Source organism: Brassica napus, chromosome A7, assembly GCF_020379485.1.
Source record: "Brassica napus cultivar Da-Ae chromosome A7, Da-Ae, whole genome shotgun sequence".
NCBI lineage: Eukaryota > Viridiplantae > Streptophyta > Magnoliopsida > Brassicales > Brassicaceae > Brassica > Brassica napus.
Window position 1 is genome coordinate 17233880 of NC_063440.1, and position 20445 is coordinate 17254324.

Here is a 20445-nt window from a genome sequence, read left to right on the forward strand (position 1 = left end):
CTGGGCCCTTCCGAGGAGCGGATGACGGTGCAGCAGGTGAGCTTCAGAAAGGAAATTAGATTTTTGTGGAAGGACCAACAGAATTTGCAGGTTGTGGTGTGGTCAAAAGAGAGGAGAGGTGACTTCGGTGGAAGGAAGAGTAGGAGCGGTGATAGAAGATGGGATTGTCGGTAGATCCTGCGTAATGCGAGTTTTATTAAAGAGGTAAAAGATTCTTCTATATTTACTTTATTGCTATATAAATAATTATTTAAATAAATAATATAAATTATTATTATTGAATAATAAATTTTTCAATTTTAACTTTATTTTTTTATTTTTTGTAACATTTATCATATAAATAATCCTCATCATGTAATAACATTTATCATATAAACAATTTATTCTATCATAATTTAGATAAAAAAATTTCTTCAAGAGTAAAAGCAGGTAAATTACAACATCAAATTGTTAATTTTATTTTAGTACTTGATCTTTTTTTGTATCTACAAGTAACTGAAATAAATGATCTGCTATTCGACTTGGTCGAGATGAATACTTAGTTTTATGGACAACACTACGTATGGGGTGAGTAATTGTGGCCACCTCTACATAAAACAGTGGAAGATAACAATAGTAAAATAGTATATCATGTGGGTTACGGTGCTTAAGTAATGATGCCACAAGAATTCGGCTAAACTTTTTTTTTTTTATAAACGAAATTCGGCTAAACTTTAGACGTCTTTTTTACTTTTTCGTGGTATTTCCAACGGCCTCTTGTGCATTCATTTTTAGGGGTTTTACCCTTTAGCAATCCGTCGTCTCCTCAAATTTAAAAAGGTAAAATAGTATACCCTTAAATTTGACAGTGGACTGTTTTTCTCCTTTAAACACTATTTACTTTCCATTTTACTCTATCTATTGATGACACATGTCCAATGATCGTGTGCTTGTTATTTTTGTGCTGCATTTTAGTACTATAGATTATATTAGCACTTAAATATTATAATTATGGTCTTATAAAGTTAATTTCAAATAATAATAGTATATTCAATAATATTGTATACCAAAATATAGTAATATCAATAATAATACATTACGGAAATTTAACAAAAATTAAAATTATAATATAATCATAATATTTTATATCAAAATAAAAGTTACATAAGCTGATATACTAAACATTAAAAATATATTACAACACTAATATTCAGGTAAATTTGGTCTCAAACCTCCAAGATCATCAAAAAATTATCAATATAAATTTGGAGCAGTCTCTTAAGATTCTTGTTGCTGAGTTTTTTTTATATGATTCTTGCTTGTTCAGCTCAGATAAACTGGCGAATGTTAATATCATCGATAGAGTTTAAATTTGTCAGCAAATTTTTATTTTTTCCTTCCATTTCTTTTTGAGTTAATTTTTTTTCTTGATTTTGCATGCGTAACTGAACTATCTCATATTTTTCCAGATTCGAGATACAAGACCGGCACCTCCAATAAAAGTTGAAATTGCCATAAACAAAGATATGCGTTTTCAACAGTTTTTAGCATGTAATCTGCGAATAAAAAATAAAGAAGCTCACTTATTACTTAAAATGCATTGATTGAGCATATATAATAGCATTACGGGAATGATCGTATTGATTAGTTTTATATTTGGTATATTTTGTAATTTGAATTGTATGTGTTTAATTGTTATATGCAATTTTATGTCTTTTATTTTTTATTATAAGTAATTTAGTGTTATTACTAATTCTTTTTATTAATTATGTCAATACCATATATAAATATGTGCTTTTTTATAAATTAAAGTTTAATTATTATAATTAATTTTTAATAGAACTGCTGTAAAATATAAAATTTTAAGAAAAAAATATTTGAGGACCACCATTGGAAAATCATTCCTTTATCCTTTTATTTTTAGGGTGGTCTCATTAATTCAAAATGAGGAAGCTTGTTGGAGATGCGTTCAAGTCAAATATAAAGGAATTTTTTTTTTATGAACTACCAATATAAAAGAAGACTTATTTGCCAAATACCCAAAAAAAGTAAAATTAGATTTTTAGAGAGATAGTAGCAAGATATAGGAAGAAAAAGTAAGAGAGATAGGATGTTTTTAGTTAGTGTATTTTTAGCAAATTTCCCTATAAAGGAACCCTCAAAGTGGAAATAGTAATAATAATAAAAAGTTAAAGATGAGAAGGTGGAATTAAAAAGAGATTAAAAACGTATTTGATCTATTTATTTAACAAGAGGAACATGTCCATCATTTATATCAATGGCCTTGGAGAAAAACAACATTGCTCCCACTTAGAGAGAGAAAAAGAGTTCTTCACAGCAACTAGAGAAAGGATCCAAAGGGATCGCATTGATCCTAATCAAGCTGAGTTATTCCCGAATAATTATTTTAATTTTTTCTCAATGGAAAGATAGAAAAAAAAAATTTTGCTTCGTTTTCCGGATCATGCGATCTCTTCGGATTCATCCTCTGGTAGCTTCCACCTTGGTCAAAGGGTTTCTACAAAGTTTCGAGGATTTAGGACACATGTCAAGAAAACAAGAATATGAGGTATTCTTTTCCAAAAGTCTTACTGATAGAAACGTCATACATACCCTGAATATACATCTTTAGAGTGTTCTTGTTAATTTTACCTAAGAACAAATTATTGGAAAGTATATAGTATATATAAGTTAAATTTTAATTCTGTTACACTTACTAGTTCGAAATACTAGATCAAGAAGTGCTCCGATCCCGTAATTTAGTTCTCACTAGTGAGAGTGAGAATCCGACCCATCTTGAATTTACATACTTTGTGTTGAAATTAAGTTTGGTAAACTAGTTCAGAGTATTACAGTAATTATAAACCATGAAAATGGGTGAAATCCAATGTGACATAGTAATTAATGACAGGAAAATGTGTAACTAAAAATTTGTTAGAAAATCAAATATATTTTAGAATGTTCTTTAGTTTCTAAATCTATTAAAGTATGTGATATTAACCAATGGGGTTGGAATATTGGCGCTTGAGAAATAACTCTAATACGGCGAATCTACAGTTCGATTCCCGTTGGCCACGCGGACTATCTTAAATGGTAAGAATATGTGTGCTTCGAATTTTATGGAATAAGTTGATTGACATTGGTCGCCGGATTCCCATCGTTATCAAAAAAGAAAAGTTCTTTAGTTTCTAAGAAGTGATTATCAGATCAATCTATTAAAGATTGTGGTATGAAAGTCAATATCTGTAAAACTTTTTCTTACTAATAATCACCTTTGAAATAATATGTCACTGTGTAGTAGATATAATAATTATTGATTTCTCTGGTTAATATTTTCTTACAACTTTGTTGTTTCTTTGTAAAACCACTTAATATCATTCATTCAACCTTATTTAGATACAATACAAAAAAAAAAAATTTTCATTTTCTTTGAAAAAAAATATAAAGTACAAGGAAAGATAGAACTAATTCAAATAGGTTTTCCTCAAAAGATGACAACAAACTCGAAACAAAGTTTAGTGATGTCAAAAAAGCCTTCCTTACGAAGTCAAACAATTGGAGAATAGTCACATAATATGACATTTAAGCTAGCTCTCAGCAACAGAAAACACTGAAATATTTTCGATTGCATCTTCTACTCCCATATAGACAACTACACATGATGACAAACTGGTGAGTAAGCTAAGCTGATGAATCAATAGGCTAGTAACATATTTAAAAACATCTATTTTCATAGAAAAAGAGTATGATTGTAAAGTCGGTTGTTAAGAGCATCTTTAAAAAATACTCTATTTTGAAGTTTACAAAATTTTCTATTGAAGTTTAAAAGTGTTTTTTTCTAAAAGATAAATTTCAAACTTAACTTCAAAACTATTTATATTTTATATTATTGTCCTTATATTTATCTTAATTAATTTAAATTGATAAACTTTTATAAATAACTAGTCATATATGTAAAATATTACAACAATATTAATTAATAAAATGTTTCACGAAATATAGAAGTTGCATAGATATTCATAATTAAATATTAAACTACAATAAAATTATCACATTAATCCATAAAACTATATATGTAATGCTCCTATACATGATCAACTAGTGCATTTCTAAATCTAATTTTAAAATATTTTAAATTTTATTTTAAATCTTTTATTTAATTTATGTGTAAAATTTAAATTTACAAAAAAAAATTAAAATATTTATAAGATATAAAATTTAAAGGATTAAAACGATAAACAACAAAATATTTAATAATTATAAATGTGATGTGTAATTGTAAAGATTAAAAATCAAATAAAATATGAAACTTAAAATTTGAAGTTTTGATTAGTGACACTTCAAATATAAAATTTCAATACTAAAATTTTCAAATTTGAAATTTGAAATTTTCTTTTTGTAAAGAAAAATTTTATATTTAAAATTATAAAATATTTTTTGGAGATGCTCTAAGTACAGATTTTTTTTTTTTTTTTTTTTTGCATTGGTAGTTTAATACAACGTGGAACAGACACTAACTAAAGAATTTTGAAGGGAGAAGAGAGAAGGAAAAACAATACTAATGATTATGTTAGCGTAATTTAGAAGGCTACGCTCGATTATGTTTTTTTTTTGTGGTCGCTCGATTATGTTAAGTGAAAATATATGACCATTGGTAGAAAGTTTCCTTGTAATTGTTCGATGCTTTGTGAAAATTTAAAGAGACTTCCAATACAATGATTTGTCCTCCTTTTATTGGAAAAATGCTACCTTTCTAATGTAAAGTAATTAATCTTTTTACCAAAAAAAAAAGTAATTAATCGATAATGATAGTCATCTGGTCAAAAGCTTTCCTTTCTCCAGTGATCCCTTTTCAAAGGATTTCAGCCACTCATTTTTCCCCGACGTGCGTCAACCTTCTATTAGTTAGATGTAAGATCTCGGTCAATGTCAAATGCATGTATATGATCTTTCTTCAAAGAAAAAAAAGGTTTAATACTTTATTATTTTTACGCTAATAATTTGTTCTTCTTTCCAATTTTATGAATATTTATGCTGATAAAAGAACATGCAAGAAACTATTGAATTATATATGGTTAATACCAAATGGCTGTGTCTAGAAGTGATAAAAACGCAAACGTAGAAAGGTTAAAGTATGGTACGATCGGCAAAATTCAAATCATCACAAAATGTAAGACTATATATATGTAACAAAGGTTCTACCCTTTTTTTTGAGGAATTGCTCCCTTTGTTTTGCAAGTTCTGAAGGCTGAAGCTGAAGTGAGCCAAGCTCTCACACTTCTCCTTGATCACATTTCATTAGACTATAATCTGCTTCAGGGAGAAAAGCTAGATAATAGAACTTTAGTGATCAATAACATCAGTTTGCCCAACTTCTTATCAACAGCACCATGTCTCATTTACGCATTTGCACCAACGTCATTGTTTTCTTAGGGTTCCTTTTATCTACACAATCTTTAGTGAATTGATTTTAGAAACCAGGACTTGTGGTCTTGGTGATGATTAACTTGAGGAAAAAAGTCCAATACGGTAATGTTACCAGGGTTCAAGTTCCAACCCCTGGAGAATTAACATTTCGGCATCGCCAGGGACAGGGAACCAACACGTGGCAACATGTGACTAGTCTGAACTACTTCTGTGAGGCCATGATACCCCTGTATAATTCAAAAAAAAAATTGATTTTAGAGGGAAATATTTTCTTTGCATCTTAATCATCCACACCACTCAATAAAATCATATTGAGCAGTATCATGTTGGTTTAGATATTGCATGCATAGATATATAACTCACACATAGTGAAAAGATAAGAATGTATGTAAATCAGTTTCCCAAAACATAATGGACTTTTTAATCTTATGACACTCATATATGTTCAAAATATTAAACATTATATATAAATTAACAATTTAAGCAAGAAAACAAGAGTAGCGCAGCGGATGTATCTTTTGTAGATTTTGCAACTCGTACTTATGTTGCATTAGAGACATTTATTCGAACAGCATTTTCCTCTCAAACGAAAAGTCAAAATTCCTAGCTCCTATCATTAACCCTCATTTTCTAGGATCCTTCTTCTCTCGCCTTGATGAAGGATTCTATCTCGCATGCCTCAAGCGAATATCTCCTCTTCAATAGAGGTTCTACCTGGTTTTACTAGCTCATTATCAGAGCCAGTGGGTTCTACTCCAACTGTTTTGGAGTTGCGAAGAACGGTGTTGTTCGTCAAATGACCATCCCCAAAACGTATGTTACTTTCGGCACTATTCTAGAGGTAGTCACTCCAACTGAGAAATCTCAATTCTCTGCAGCTTCTACTTTTAGTTGGACAGAGCGCTCAAAGTCAGCAATTAAATTCCCAAAGTTTATGGTTTCAGTTACTTTGACGAAATTTAGGATTTTCTACGGTAATCTACCTTATGGTAAAATTTGGATGTTCTAAACTTTCTCTATAGAAAAGATAGGACGGTTACTATTCATAATCTTTCAGCAAATGCTTATCTCTTCCATATACTATCTGAATCTTTAAGGCAGAGGGTTCTTCAACATGAGCTTTTGAGAGTTAGGACTCACCCTTTTTTGTGAGAGAATGGAAAGCTTCCATTCACTTTTGACCCTCCATCGCTTCAAAAAACTCATGTATGTGTTAGGTTTCAAATGTTCTTTTTGATCTTCTTACTGATGAAGGATTATCAATTATCTCCAAACCTATTGGTGTAATAGTGGATGCCCAACCTTTCACTTCAGTATCTTCGACTGAGATCAAGGTTGTAGTTGATTTGATGCATCCCTTGCTGAAAAAAGTTGAAGTTGAACGAGAAGATGGTGGTATTCAAGTTATCTCAGTCACATATCCGTGGCTGCCACCTCTTTGTCCTGTATGTAACGAGCTTGGTCATAAATTCCAGCTTTGTCCATTGGCTCAGAAGTTTTTGTGGACAAAGAAAGACCCCTATGGAATCAGATAAATCATCTTTTAAGCAAAAGATGCATGTTTCCAGCTTTATCCATTGGCTTAGAAAGTTTTTGTGGACAAAAAAATACCCCTATAGAATCAGATAAATCATCTTTTAAGCAAAACAGGCAGGCGGGTGCTGCTTATGTGCCAAAGAAGAATTATCGGCCTCAAATCTCTAGAGATGGATATGCTGCATTGAAACTAACGAGGTTACCTCAGTGAGTCAGAACCAGCTTTGTGCTTTGGATTTAGCCTCCTCCTCTTATTCTTAAGAAGAAGGTTGATGAAGATCCTCCTTTCACTATTGTCTCAAATGCAGCACTTTCAAGGGTGCTAATGTCCAAGGAAAAACATGTTGTATTATTGATTTGTGTTAATCCCTTTGCATTTCTAATTTCATATCAGGTATCCAATCCATACCAGGTTGCAAGTGATGAGGCTTCAGATGGTCCATATTGTTTGGTGGTGTCCAACTTCATCTGTAATAAAGATTTTTGATTGGCATCTCCAGGCCTGTGGTGACTTGGCTCTTACCCATTTGGTTTTTGTAGATGACTTAATCATACTCCTAGAGAGGACGGAGAAATTTTTGTGAGAGTTTTCATTGTGTTATCCATTTTGAAAAACTATCTTAAACATCCATAAAACATTAATGTTCTGTTCAGGTCTCTCTGATTACTTGGGAATACCTCTCTTCTCTACAAAATTTATCAGTAAAATATTGTGATCAACTAATTTTCCAAATTAGAAAGAAGTACAATAACTGGATGAATAGACGCCTGAGTTTGGCGGGAAGACTGACTCCAATTTCTTCGATTATCCAAATTATAATTGGATTCACATCCGCTTTTTGTATTCCATGAAAGGTTTGAAGATGATTAATAGCTAACTTCTTCTTTTCTTTGGCATGGCTGCCTGGATAATCCCAGAAGTGATAAGATAGCATGGGAAGATGTTTGTTATCTTAGAGAAAAGGGAGGTTTAGGTCTGAAGAAATTATCCTCTTGGAATACAGTTTTTGGTCATAAGCTTATTTGGTTACTACATTTCAGAGCCGGATCCTTATGGGTAGCTTAGGTCATAATGAAATATCTTAACTGATACTCGTTTTGGTCGCTACGGCTTACTACGCTAAACACTTCTTGGATGGTTCAAAGGCTTGTCAAGCTACGCCTTGTTGTCCAATCTCTGGTTTACTTTGAGATTAATGATGGTGGATAAACTTATTTCTGGTGGGATCCGTTGACTCCACTTGGTCCTTTCATACACTATCTGGGTAAAAAAGGTCCAATGGATCTTAGGATACCAATTGACTCACTTGTTTTGTTAAGAGAATCCTCAAATTTTAAGTTTTGTGTCATTCCAACTCAACCTCAAATCTTCAAATTTAAAAGTTATGTAAATAAATCGTCTAAAATAAAAATAAGAATTCTTCATGTTATCTTACAATATTTTAATATTCTTGCGATATCATTTTTAAAATTCTTAAAATTTGTGCATTGAACAACTATAAATCAAATCAACAAATATAGTGGCGCAGTGGAAGCATGTTGATCCCATAACCCACAGATCCCAGAATCGAAAACCTGGCTCTGATATAAAAAAATTAACATTTATTTAGTTTGAAGTGTACTTATGTGTTCTAGCTTTTTACCTGTTTCTATTTTTTTTTTTGCCAAAGACCTGTTTCTATTTGAGAGATATATAAACACAATACGATAGAAAAGACTAACCACACAACTGATGTAAGATGGCAAATCAAAGCCAACACATTTCTTTGCCTCAAACTCTCTTGCCCAATTGCTCATCACCAGAGCCGTAAGCATATCTTCTCATACTGCCACGTGTCACTCCCAGAGTAACATCGTTTTATCTTCTCGAAAGTCACTTGGGTTTGGTTTGTTTGTTTTTTGTCTCCACCATTCCCTTTAGAGAGCTCTTTCTCTTCTTATTCGATCAACCCTCGACTTCAAAAGTATTGGCAATGGAGACCAGCGTCACTAGCTACTCACGTGGGATCCTCCTCCCAAGCGTCTCTTCTCAAAGATCCTCTACACTTGTTTCTCCTCCTTCTTCCTTCTCTGCTTCATCCAGCTTCAAGGTTAGTATCCTTTACAACAAATGGCTTGAGTTCAATCAAACACACACACACACACATGCAAACGTGCGAGTACAGAGGAGAATTTGTTCACTGCTAGACTAGTAAGTAGAACGAATGTATTCCTAATTACGAAAGGATATGCAAATTTTCTTGTCAGCAGCGTCTGAAGTCAAGCTCTATTTTCGGAGATTCACTACGACTAACACCAAGATCGCAACTGAAAGCCACGAAGGCGAAGAACAATGGTGCTTCAACCATGACCAAGTGTGAAATTGGTCAAAGCTTGGTATCAACAAAAGAATCAAATCTTTAAATTCAAATCATGTGGTCAAGATTTGATCTCTAAGTGAGCTTTTCTTTTTTTTACTTCTTGAGTGTACATAGGAAGAGTTTTTGACACAAGCAACACCTGACAAGGGTTTGAGAACTTTGCTGATGTGTATGGGAGAAGCATTGAGGACAATAGCTTTCAAAGTCAGGACAGCTTCTTGTGGTGGAACAGCTTGTGTTAATTCCTTTGGAGATGAACAACTCGCTGTCGATATGCTCGCCGACAAGCTTCTCTTTGAGGTATTCTTTCACTACATTCTTTGAATAACTTGTTACACAAGTTTGGTTTCCAACATGATGATCACTAGGCCGGCCTAAGATTGTGAGGGCCTTAAGCAATTTAGTAATAACTTAAGTAAAAAAAAAAGTTATAAACAATTTCGAGACTGTTCATATTATATTTACTCGAAAAAATTTGGAGTCCAAAAAGGCATATGTTCTACTTGTATACGCCCATGAAGGGGCTCATTACGTTTTAATTTGTGTATTGGTTTTATAGGCTTTGCAATACTCGCATGTGTGTAAGTACGCTTGCTCTGAAGAAGTACCTGAGCTTCAAGACATGGGAGGTCCAGTGGAAGGTGGCTTTAGTGTAGCATTTGATCCATTGGATGGATCCAGCATTGTGGATACGAACTTCACTGTGGGAACCATATTTGGGGTTTGGCCTGGTGATAAGTTAACCGGAGTCACTGGGGCAGATCAAGTGGCTGCAGCCATGGGAATCTATGGTCCAAGAACCACTTATGTTTTGGCTGTTAAAGGGTTTCCTGGAACTCATGAGTTCTTGCTTCTTGATGAAGGTATCTCTCTGTTTTTTAATTAGTACAATCTAGGTTTAAAAAGATTCTTCTTCTCTCTTTGGTAGCTTTAGACTAAGCTCAAAATGTATTCACAGGGAAATGGCAGCATGTTAAGGAGACAACAGAGATCAATGAAGGGAAAATGTTCTCACCAGGAAACTTGAGAGCCACGTTTGACAACTCCGAATACAGCAAGGTTCTTGCTTTCTTGATCAATCTGACTTCAACTTTTTCTTGAATCTACTAATCTCTGAATGCTCTTTTTCTTCATTACTTTCACTGTGAAATCAGCTGATTGATTACTACGTGAAAGAGAAGTACACACTACGATACACGGGAGGAATGGTTCCTGACGTTAACCAGGTTCGTTCCTCTCTGGCACTTCTACTTCTGAACGACACTTGAATTAAATACTAATTTATTAATAATGGCATGCAGATTATTGTGAAGGAGAAAGGAATCTTCACGAACGTGACGTCTCCTACGGCTAAGGCAAAGCTGAGGCTGTTGTTCGAAGTGGCTCCTCTTGGCCTTCTCATTGAGAATGCTGGTGGATTCAGTAGTGATGGATACAAGTCTGTGCTTGACAAGACCATCGTCAACCTCGACGATAGAACTCAAGTTGCCTATGGCTCAAAGAACGAGATCATTCGCTTCGAAGAAACCCTTTACGCAACATCAAGACTCAAGAATGTTCCCATTGGAGCTACTGCTTAGAAACCCTTTGAAAAAACTCAAAAGCATGTTTGTTTTTCCTTAAACCGGATAATCTTCTCTTTTTCTGTTGAGTTATATATAAGATGCAACAAAACTATTACCAAACTCTAGTTTCTCACAAGTCACCAGTACGGAAAGGCCTAGGACTTGCCTAAACCGAAATTTTTGGTTTATGTTCGGTTATAAGTTTGATTCGGTTCGCTAGTTTTAGAATAAACAATCAGTTAATTAGGAATCAGATCAAACCTGTCGATAATTTGGTTTGATCTGATTACTAATTAATACGTTTCTCTTCTATAATATTTTAACTGAGGCTATGGTGGGCTATAAAACTCTTTTCCTTCTGCTTTCAATAAAGGCGTTAATGAAAAAAAAAGTTATACATAACTAAAAGAAATACGTGGTAAGCCATAAGCAACTCCTAAATGTTTTCAGATATTGAACTCCTTACTTTTTAATTATATAGTTGTTTGTTGATCACCCAAAAATACTGTTCTATGATTTCGCCATATGGCAAGATATAAACGCTAAATGATACTTGTTCCAAATACTTATCCAAGTGGACGAATGAGATACGAACAAAAATATCGCGTTATAATTTTATACAGAAAATGAATTGCCCATCAAAAAGAAAGAGTTGGTGAGTCTCTCGAGTGGACTTAGGTTCCTTCCTACAACGTAAACGAAGCTCAAGAAGACACGAAGTTGATGTGATGGATCATTAAGCCGCCCTTGCCCCTGGCTGCTTACACATGGCTCTCTACCTTCTCGTTTCTCTCCAACTTTTCTTTTACCCTGTGATTACAGTTTTTTCAGTTTTTTTCTTTAGGTATTTCGTTTTTCTTATCAAACATGAATCTGATGTTGGAAAAAAAGAAAATCACATATGAATTTGCTACAGGTCACCATTTCTTTTAGGAGATTTTACCCAAAACAGAAAATAAAAAATAGTTCTTATAAAAGAACTATTTAGAATTATTGTAAACACATACTTGTGTATTTGACCATACATGTATATATATCATATAGCAAACATCCAGAATAGACGACCAAAAACTATGCAATTTTTTTTGTTTGAAAATATCAGAAAAATAAACATTTTATTTCAATATCTGTCAGCAAAATGACAGCTAATTAATTTATAATAATTTCAATAAATCTGTAATGATTGATATATTATTTTATCAAATATGTATCCATTTCTTTTTTTCAAAACAAATATGTATCCATTTCTCCATTGAGAAAAAGTATACCTAAAAGGCCGAAAAGATATGTCTCTTGTGAGCTCCATAGGTAAGAAAGAAGCTTCTTTCAAATTACTAGTCGCTAGTCAACTCCCGCAGCTCTAGAGTTTTTCGAAACTTGTATTCGTTTAAAGTGTGATGCAAAATTCTTAAGTCTAGTTTAGTCTTACAGTATTTCAACAAGATCAATCAAAACTTATTGTACAAATTTGTTTCTCTTCTTTTATATATATTATACTCTGTTGCATGCACGATAAATTACGAGAGAAAAAACCATGTTTTGTGGTTAGTGCAGTCTGTTGAAGTAATCAGTTTTCATTTTCTCGATCTAGAGTTTCTAACATCAATGACATACTGACATGTACATTTCGAAAAAAATTATACAACTATTAGTCAAATGTATAAAACAAAATAATTAAGTATATACTAATATTTATAAAACTGATGATAGTACTAAAGTTAAATATATCTACTTTTGTACAAGTTGTATGAGAAATTAGCCGCATGTATTTGATCAGTGCTCACTCTCTCTGAATACAGTTATTCCAGGGAGACTAAAGCTAACATGTTTTTTAATTAAAGAGCAGAGTTGTTAAGCTCTCATACACGAAAACAGATTCTAGTGAGCTGTGTTATACGAACACAACTTTTATTAAGGAAAGCTATTAGCAAACATTAACACAAAAAGCTGTTAGCAAATACGTACTGAATTACATGAATCCAGGATAGCGATATACAACACTAAAAATGCAAGGAGAGAGAATAAACTCATAATATCATGAACACAAACATGGAACTAATATTTTCTAAATGACAATGAACATTAAAACAAGTTTCCAAGTTAATAGTCTACTCTAACATCGTTTTTTAATTGGAAAATACACACACTAGTAGTTTATATAATTTTGTTTCGTCAAGATACAATATGAAATTTTGAATACGGTAATGACACTGACACAACAGCGATTATAGCATATACTGATATACCATAAGGCACTAACAATATATATGCTCATAATCACTTGCAGTAGCTAATTGATTATATATAGAAATTCATTTAAAAAATATATGAGGATCGCAAAAACACGAAAGGTAGTTAAAATTGTACAGCTAGATCTATTTTATACCCAACTAACAAAATCAACCGAAAAAAATGATGCAGAACGAATATCTCATATACAAAGAGTGTGATTGGTTATTTTTGGAGTTGATGAATCATAAAATTCATTCAGAAATAGAATTTACGACACAAAAACTTGATTGACAAGTAAGTTCAAATTAAATGGAAAGACACAACTATGATCAATTATAGAAAATTGATGTTTTATTGCTGATTATAGAGATGAGTACATGGGGGCATTTGATAAGATTCGAGAGTGTATATAATGAGAGTATAGTAAAGCTGTCCAAAATTCGGATCATTTGTCTTTGGCTAGTCCTTTGTCTTTTATAGGTCATCTCGGCGGCACGATTTTCATCGTGGATCGAGCGTTTTGATAATGGTTTTAGTGCTCTTGATTGCTCTATCTTTAACAATTGACTTTTCCAAGCTTGGTATATTTGATTCCTTGTGTCTGGGGTGGACTTTGGCCTCTGTGAGCCTATGTTTCCTTCTTAGCTTTGATATTGTCAGAATTTAAACCTTATCGCAATTGGATTGATATCTTGAAACTGGTCTGGAACGGGGTGAAATCCGGCTCCAGCAAGAATAAATAAGAGAAATACAAATAAGTGAAAGAAAAAGAAAAAAAAAAGTGGGGAAAATAGAGTAAAGTGTGCAGCTGAATGCATTTTTTGAAATATAAATTTTCTGAATGCTTAATTCTTTCTCATTCCACAAAATATTCACCAGTTGCAATAAAAAAAGAGAAAAGTATTTCATCGCATTTCTTATTATTCCTTTCCATTCCAAAAATAAAATATCAACACTCTTTTGAAAAATTATTCCATGTAAAGATAGCTCTGGAACAAATGGAATACTAAATTCCATTCCACTGGATTTTACTAATTATCATTCTTTTAATTCCACTTATTCTTTTTATTAACATCCAGTTATAACCTAAATATGTTTATTCTTGTGAAGGAGAGAGTACATATGTATCTATGTTTTACTTATCTAAATAGTAATCAGACGAAATGAATAATTTTGTTGAGTAACCAGGAATAAAACACTTTCCACCTTAAAGTTTTACTCTAGAAATGACATTCAGTCATAACCAAAGTTCTCCCAGAATAATATCTCCTGGCAAAAGACGACCAAAATAATATCATATCATATCAAATGTTTTAATTCAACAGAAGATGTCATTATAATGGTTAAAAATATTAATTTAAGACACAAATTACACATCAGCATTATCGACAGCATTGTCAATTTTTTATTTTCTTCGACCCTTTCAAAAACCCTCTCTCTATAGACAAATCACACTTGCATCAAATACAAACACTCTGCAAATAACAAAAAAAAACACACACACAAACAAAAAATCAAAAATGGGTCTGATTAGCAAAGAAGAGATCAGCAAAACAAGAAGATACTCATCTTCTCTATGGAGATGCATCAAGACCATCTTCGTTCTCTTCACTATGTTCCTCTCTTTCATCCTCTTCTCTGCTCCTATCTTCCTCTCTGTCGCAGACGCCGTCCTACCCTCCATCATCCTCTCATCCTTCTCTTCTCTCCTTCGTCTTTCTCCGGCGACGGTTTCTTCTCATATAAGCAACTACGATTTCAGATACTCCCTCATCGATATTCCTCTCATCTCCATCATTAGATCTTCCATTATTCTCTGTAAGTATCCCCACAAGACCCGTACCATTAGTTCTGTTCTTAAAGTTTATATTTTTATATTTTTTTATGACAGGTGTTTACGGGCTCTGTGATGGACCAAAGCTATCAAGGGGACCATATCTGACCATAACGATGATATGCTCGATATGTTCATTAATCTACGTGTCTTTTAAGGCAGCTGTTGTGTTCGGCGAGCCAGTGGTCGGAGACGGGGGAGGAAAGTTTAGAACAGAGGAAGTGGCTCTGTTTGTGTGTTCGTGGGTCTTAGCCATCGGTCATATCGTTGTGGCGTACAGAACGAGTTGTAGAGAGAGAAGAAAGCTCTTAGTCTTCAAGATCGACATCGAATCCGTAAGTTTCTCAACGTTTGATTATTCTTTCATCATTCAATTTAATTTAATTAATTTTACCGTTACAGAAACATTAGTAGTACTAATTTAGATATTTTTTTTATTTTAAAAATATCTGAGATGCTCTTCTTCTACCACTTATAAAAACCAGACTCGGTCAGAAATGGCATGTGACATTAGATATTAAATTACACATATTTGGGCACTACGGGTTCTTGAAGTTTGTATGTCGTTTATAGGTTTGGAAATGACTAGTCAATTTAGAAGGTTTGATTTTTCACTCCCAACCAAAATACCAAATTTTATTTTGATTAACACCTTTTTATGGTTTTAAAATAATTTACCTAAAAATAGATAGTGACCAATAAGTAGGATTAACAGGGCCCTCAAAAGAATAAATCACATTTTCCTAAATGAAAATGTTTCCGAGTGGGAACCGTGTGAGGTGAATAATGATGGATTGGATTGCTTTACTAATCTACTAGGCCATGACAATGTCACTAACACCTAATTAAGACACGCCTCATGGTTGTTTTTAATGAACTGTGACTAATAAATATAGTTTTAAGGTTTTAATTGTTGGGTTTGTGGTAATCTAATGGCAGGTTTCAGCTTGTAAAAATGCGTTTCCCAGATACCAGAAGATCCTTCTACAAGAGAGACTCAAATAGCTAATATTAGAAGACTATCAACACTTGTACATATATATACTTACGATACAGTTATATATATATATATATATAAATATACGTATCAAATGCGATTATGCGACGTCTTCTGGGATTTGTTTTCTCCTTACAAGTATCAGGTAACAAAACCCACCTCATCGTTTTTATATACTAGTGTTTCCATAAAATACGGACCACCAACTTGCACTAATAACTTGATTATTAAATACTAAAGTTGCTTTGATTACTATCATTTTCGGAGTCTGTGAGTCATATATAGTGGATGTATAACCAATTTGAGAATATGTGTGTTGATAATGTTGTTAATTGTATGTTTTCGTTACAGAAAGGTCCAAAGGATAATCTGTAAAGGAGGCAAGAACAGATAACGAATGGGCTTTAATATAACACTATTGCTTTTCCATGTGACACTATCTAAGACAGCTCCAATGAATTGGCAGTTGTTTACTATATTATAGATTTAAAATTAGGTAGACACACACACACACAAAAAGAATCGTTGTAGGAGGTTTTTTCCCTTACTTTAATGAATGATCCACCGTTACACTCTTGTCTTTTTGTTTTGTTTGTACAAACCTTATTTTCATCAATGAAATAAGAAGCCGAAGGCATCTTTCTCCCACTTCTCTTTTGTACTATAAAAAGAAAGAATATATTTACACATATTGTAAGTTTGCATATGTTTTGTATGGAACTTTCTATCTACTCCAACCCTTTGAAACTGTGGACATAGTGGACTTGTTTGTCGATTGAATTCAAAATCTTGTATTAAGAAATGTGTTTTAGTGTTTTCTTACTCCGTTGCACAAAAAAAACGAAGAAGAGTGTTTTCTTACTCCACGACTTGACTTGTTTGTCGATTAAAATGCTTCATTTACTTATGTGATCATTGAATTCAAAATCTTGTAGTAAGAAATGTGTTTTAGTGTTTTCTTACTCCTTTGCACAAAAAAAAAAAGAAGAAGAGTGTTTTCTTACTCCGTCACTTGACTTTTTGTAGATAAACATGCAATTTATCAAACTATGTTTGTCCAACGGTTCCAACGTAACTTCTTAATGTCCTATTGAGTGCATATAATATATTTTCGAACTATAAAATGGTACACTACGCTCGAAGATGATCTCATTTGCTAATAAAAATCTATCTGATCTTTATTTAACAAATATACTTTAAAAGTCCGCAATTTCTAGGTAATCCGTTTGTTAAACTGATTACTATAATCCGAGCTTATTAGGCCGAACTAAAAGTTTTGCACATACCTAGAATCGACCCACTAGATGAAACTCTCACCGGGATACATAGTTTTGAGATAAAGGTTATAGTTCTTTTTATGCAAGATTTGGTCCAAGCCTTCCCTCAGCAATTAGGGTCAAGGACCTTAAACTAGACATATAACGAATTTACATAGAGACAATATCTATCAGAAACATGTTGACATTACAGAAGAAAACCTTAATTAGACCTACCAACCCTATCCTAATGAGTGACTAGTTAGGACCAAAACAGTAAAGGTTAGGAGGAGACCAATCAAAATACGTGGCTAACCGGAAGTCCGCATTGTTTTATCGGCTAATTCTAGTTTCATTTTTTCGTGTTTTCTATACTTTTAGATTCATATATTTATCGTGGTAAGGTTGGTTCATATTAACATGTTGTGTTTAAAGTTTAAACACCTAACGTGTTATTAAAACGGAATCCAATTCTAGGAAAATTATGGACCAACATTTTTTAATTGTATTATTATTTAAATTAATTATTAGTGTGAAGTTTGATTTACTTTAATGATGATATATGAATTATTAGTTATTACCATATTTTATAAAATTTACAAAACATGAATCTCTATAAAGAAAACTTATTTTAATAATACATGAATTATTAATTATTAACATATTTTAAAATTTTGTCAAAAATGTGAATGTTTATAAATAAATTTGTACATATCATAATTAGGTTGATCCAGTGTCATATTTTTCTTTTTAATAATGAATATAATGATAATACATAATCAAATCAAAAATAATGTTAAGAGGGATTTCAGAACAGTTTTTCAAAATAAAATATCTTTTTCATGTAAAACAAAAAACTAAAATCTACTGGATAACCAAAAACCAAAAAAAAATCAAAAACTAAAATCTAGAAAACAATCATCATCACCTGCTCTTATGATTTTGAACGTTTTCAAATAAATATGTTTTTGTTTGAGAAAAATCTTCTTTTTTTGAACAAAAATAGAAATCAACTTCCATATCCACGTTTCTTGCTAAAATACGCAACTTCCAAATCCAATCAGACCGAGTCCTCTTGTTAACAGTTTTTATACGTTACCGAAAACTACTCCAAAAGTCATATAAAATCAAAACACTCGGATTTTAGGGATTAGTTATCCAGTTCACGGAAGAAGAGAGAGATTTGTAGTTACAATCAAGATGGGAAGGGTTTTTATTGTTGATCTGGAAGGGAAAGTCTATAGTTGCATACACTGTAAGACCAATCTTACTAAAGATCAAGACATCATGTCCAAGGTCTGATGTTTTTTTTTGGTTGATAAATGATTTTTTTCATTTAGGGGCCTAGGGCCTCCGTTTTCTGATTATATATATGAGTTTTCAATGATTCCTTTTAGTATTGACCATGTATATGATAACATCTCATCACATTGCTTAGTGTCAGTTTCAGTTTCTTAGTTTACAGAGTATTGCACCGTTCTTACTATTAAAAGGTGTTTATGTCAACATGGGTAACATATAATACATAGACTACACTATAGTACTGATAGACTTTGTGTTTGCAGTCTTTCAAAAGCAGGGGTGGACAAGCTTATCTCTTCAGTGAAGTGTAAGTTTTCTGTTTTCTTATAGTTTACTTTGGTCTATTATTTAGTTTTTCCCCTATACTCATAATTACGTTTTCTTGTTGTTGTTGTTGTTGATCTTATAGTGTAAACGTTTCAACTGGAAATAAAGAAGACAGAATGATGATAACGGGGCTTCATACTGTAACTGATATATTCTGTGTTGGTTGTGGATTAAACGTTGGCTGGAAATATGTAAGTCAAACACTTTATTTTAGTTTAGTTGCTTTACAGACATAATAATAGTCCATTTTCGCAATGATAGAGTAGTGAAACTTGGTTTGTGGTTTATGTTTTCAGGTGACTGCCCATGATGTGAGCCAGAAATACAAGGAAGGAAAGTCTGTTCTTGAATTGTGAGAATCATTTCCTTAACTTTTTTTTATCAAAGCATTGATTACATTTCCAAGTTTCAACAAATAAACACAAAGGTTACAACTTTTGATTCAAGAATGTGATTTGAGGTATGATCCCAAATGCTAATATTATGGTTGTTTGTTTGCAACAGGTATAAGATTGTGGGTCCTCATGATAGCAACGACTTGGTTTGTCAACAAGTTTCTCAGCTTATGATTCAATAATCAGATGATGCTTAAGCATTTTCCTTTTATTTCTTAGATTTCTTTTACAATGTACATTCTTCGACTTCTTTTTCATTTTCTTTTGGTTCTGTCTCGAATAAGTAAATTTGGTACCCGTCCTAATTGCCTGGTTTGATAGGTTTTTAGTCTTATTTATTTTTGAACGAATAACTATTAACTACACATTATGCTTGATGATTCTTGGAAGTAATGATGACGAATTGTAGTGGGGTTTCCTCCACCAAATTGGCTTGGTAGTAATCATTTTCTAATTACATATCCTCAAGAACACCCAAGAAGTCCATTTCTTGTGAGATGACCATCAAATTTGATGGTGTAGAATAGTACACTAATCACAGTAGTGTTTCAAATTCGATCCGCCTAATAATAATTTACTTAACTAATCACAATATGGTTTCAAATTCAGTCTTGTTAATACATATTTTCCACTTTACACTGTAGCCATCGAATTGGATTCCATTTCCTTGCTTGTTAGAGCAAGAAACGAACTTATCTAGTCATTATTGTCAGTATTAAAGCAAAAGCTAAACACACTTATCTAATTATTAATTTGTAAAAGTTTTAACCGTTATCAGCGGAGCTGTGAGTCTAGGGAAGAACCTATAATAGAAGCATTGGAGAAAGGTGCCAAGGGTTATTGAACTAAATCTTTGGCCGAGTTCCAGTGCAGATGGTTGCAAATGGTTGCAGATGTTCTTCATGGAAGATAATTATAATATGGAATAAAGTTTTATGGGTTGGAGAAAGACTAATGTTAGGGAATGTTAAGCAATCATTGGTTTTTCTAAGCCCTTCAGAAACAACTTCGCTAGTTCCTAACATAAATCCAACTTTATATCGATTGATAAACAAAACGATCACTATAGTTAAACGATATAACCATAAAACAACACAAAAACTATAGTTAAAAGCATATACTTCATATTTGGACTTAGGATTTCGAACATAAACCTTAATTATCGGAGACTTTTTCCTAAATGGACGAAGCACCTTATCATTTGCCTACAAACGGTTTGGCAAGACATTAAAAAC

At 32.5% G+C, this 20445-nt stretch overlaps 3 protein-coding genes across 6 annotated transcripts; all 3 read left to right on the plus strand.

Annotated features, from left to right (window-relative positions):
- The first annotated feature begins 8670 nt into the window (after positions 1–8670).
- On the plus strand, positions 8671–10987 carry LOC106352898 (sedoheptulose-1,7-bisphosphatase, chloroplastic). 2 transcript variants are annotated; one of them, XM_013792550.3, is made up of 7 exons: positions 8671–9032; positions 9193–9318; positions 9417–9602; positions 9862–10165; positions 10261–10361; positions 10457–10528; positions 10604–10987. In XM_013792550.3, exons 1-7 carry the CDS (start codon positions 8916–8918, stop codon positions 10880–10882), a joined length of 1185 nt encoding a protein of 394 aa, XP_013648004.2. In that variant the 5' UTR covers positions 8671–8915; the 3' UTR covers positions 10883–10987. The 2 variants fall into 2 exon arrangements, with proteins under 2 accessions (XP_013648004.2, XP_022544644.2); XM_022688923.2 differs by having other exon boundaries at positions 8750–9032; positions 9190–9318.
- Positions 10988–14511: 3524 nt separating this feature from the next.
- On the plus strand, positions 14512–16578 carry LOC106352900. Of its 3 annotated transcripts, none has more exons than XM_048737027.1 (3): positions 14512–14917; positions 14991–15268; positions 15873–16578. In XM_048737027.1, the coding sequence occupies exons 1-3, from the start codon at positions 14620–14622 to the stop codon at positions 15936–15938; spliced, it is 642 nt and encodes a 213-aa protein (XP_048592984.1). In that variant the 5' UTR covers positions 14512–14619; the 3' UTR covers positions 15939–16578. The 3 variants fall into 3 exon arrangements, with proteins under 3 accessions (XP_048592984.1, XP_013648006.2, XP_048592983.1); XM_013792552.3 differs by having other exon boundaries at positions 14527–14917; positions 16282–16578; XM_048737026.1 differs by having other exon boundaries at positions 14527–14917; positions 14991–16578.
- A 238-nt stretch (positions 16579–16816) lies between these two features.
- On the plus strand, positions 16817–19580 carry LOC125576605 (protein yippee-like At3g55890). The gene is made up of 5 exons (XM_048737028.1): positions 16817–18482; positions 18752–18795; positions 18898–19006; positions 19112–19167; positions 19320–19580. The coding sequence occupies exons 1-5, from the start codon at positions 18387–18389 to the stop codon at positions 19390–19392; spliced, it is 378 nt and encodes a 125-aa protein (XP_048592985.1). The 5' UTR covers positions 16817–18386; the 3' UTR covers positions 19393–19580.
- The last annotated feature ends 865 nt before the right edge of the window (positions 19581–20445 follow it).

Coding starts and splice junctions, on each gene's coding strand:
- LOC106352898 (XM_022688923.2), top strand. CDS start 8,916: ATGGAGACCAGCGTCACTAGCTACTCACGTGGGATCCTCCTCCCAAGC. Junction 9,319..9,416: donor GTGAAATTGGTCAAAGCTTG/GTATCAACAAAA, acceptor GAGTGTACATAG/GAAGAGTTTTTGACACAAGC. Junction 10,529..10,603: donor TGGTTCCTGACGTTAACCAG/GTTCGTTCCTCT, acceptor AATGGCATGCAG/ATTATTGTGAAGGAGAAAGG.
- LOC106352900 (XM_048737026.1), top strand. CDS start 14,620: ATGGGTCTGATTAGCAAAGAAGAGATCAGCAAAACAAGAAGATACTCA. Junction 14,918..14,990: donor TAGATCTTCCATTATTCTCT/GTAAGTATCCCC, acceptor TTTTTATGACAG/GTGTTTACGGGCTCTGTGAT.
- LOC125576605 (XM_048737028.1), top strand. CDS start 18,387: ATGGGAAGGGTTTTTATTGTTGATCTGGAAGGGAAAGTCTATAGTTGC. Junction 18,483..18,751: donor ATCAAGACATCATGTCCAAG/GTCTGATGTTTT, acceptor TTGTGTTTGCAG/TCTTTCAAAAGCAGGGGTGG. Junction 19,007..19,111: donor TAAACGTTGGCTGGAAATAT/GTAAGTCAAACA, acceptor TTATGTTTTCAG/GTGACTGCCCATGATGTGAG.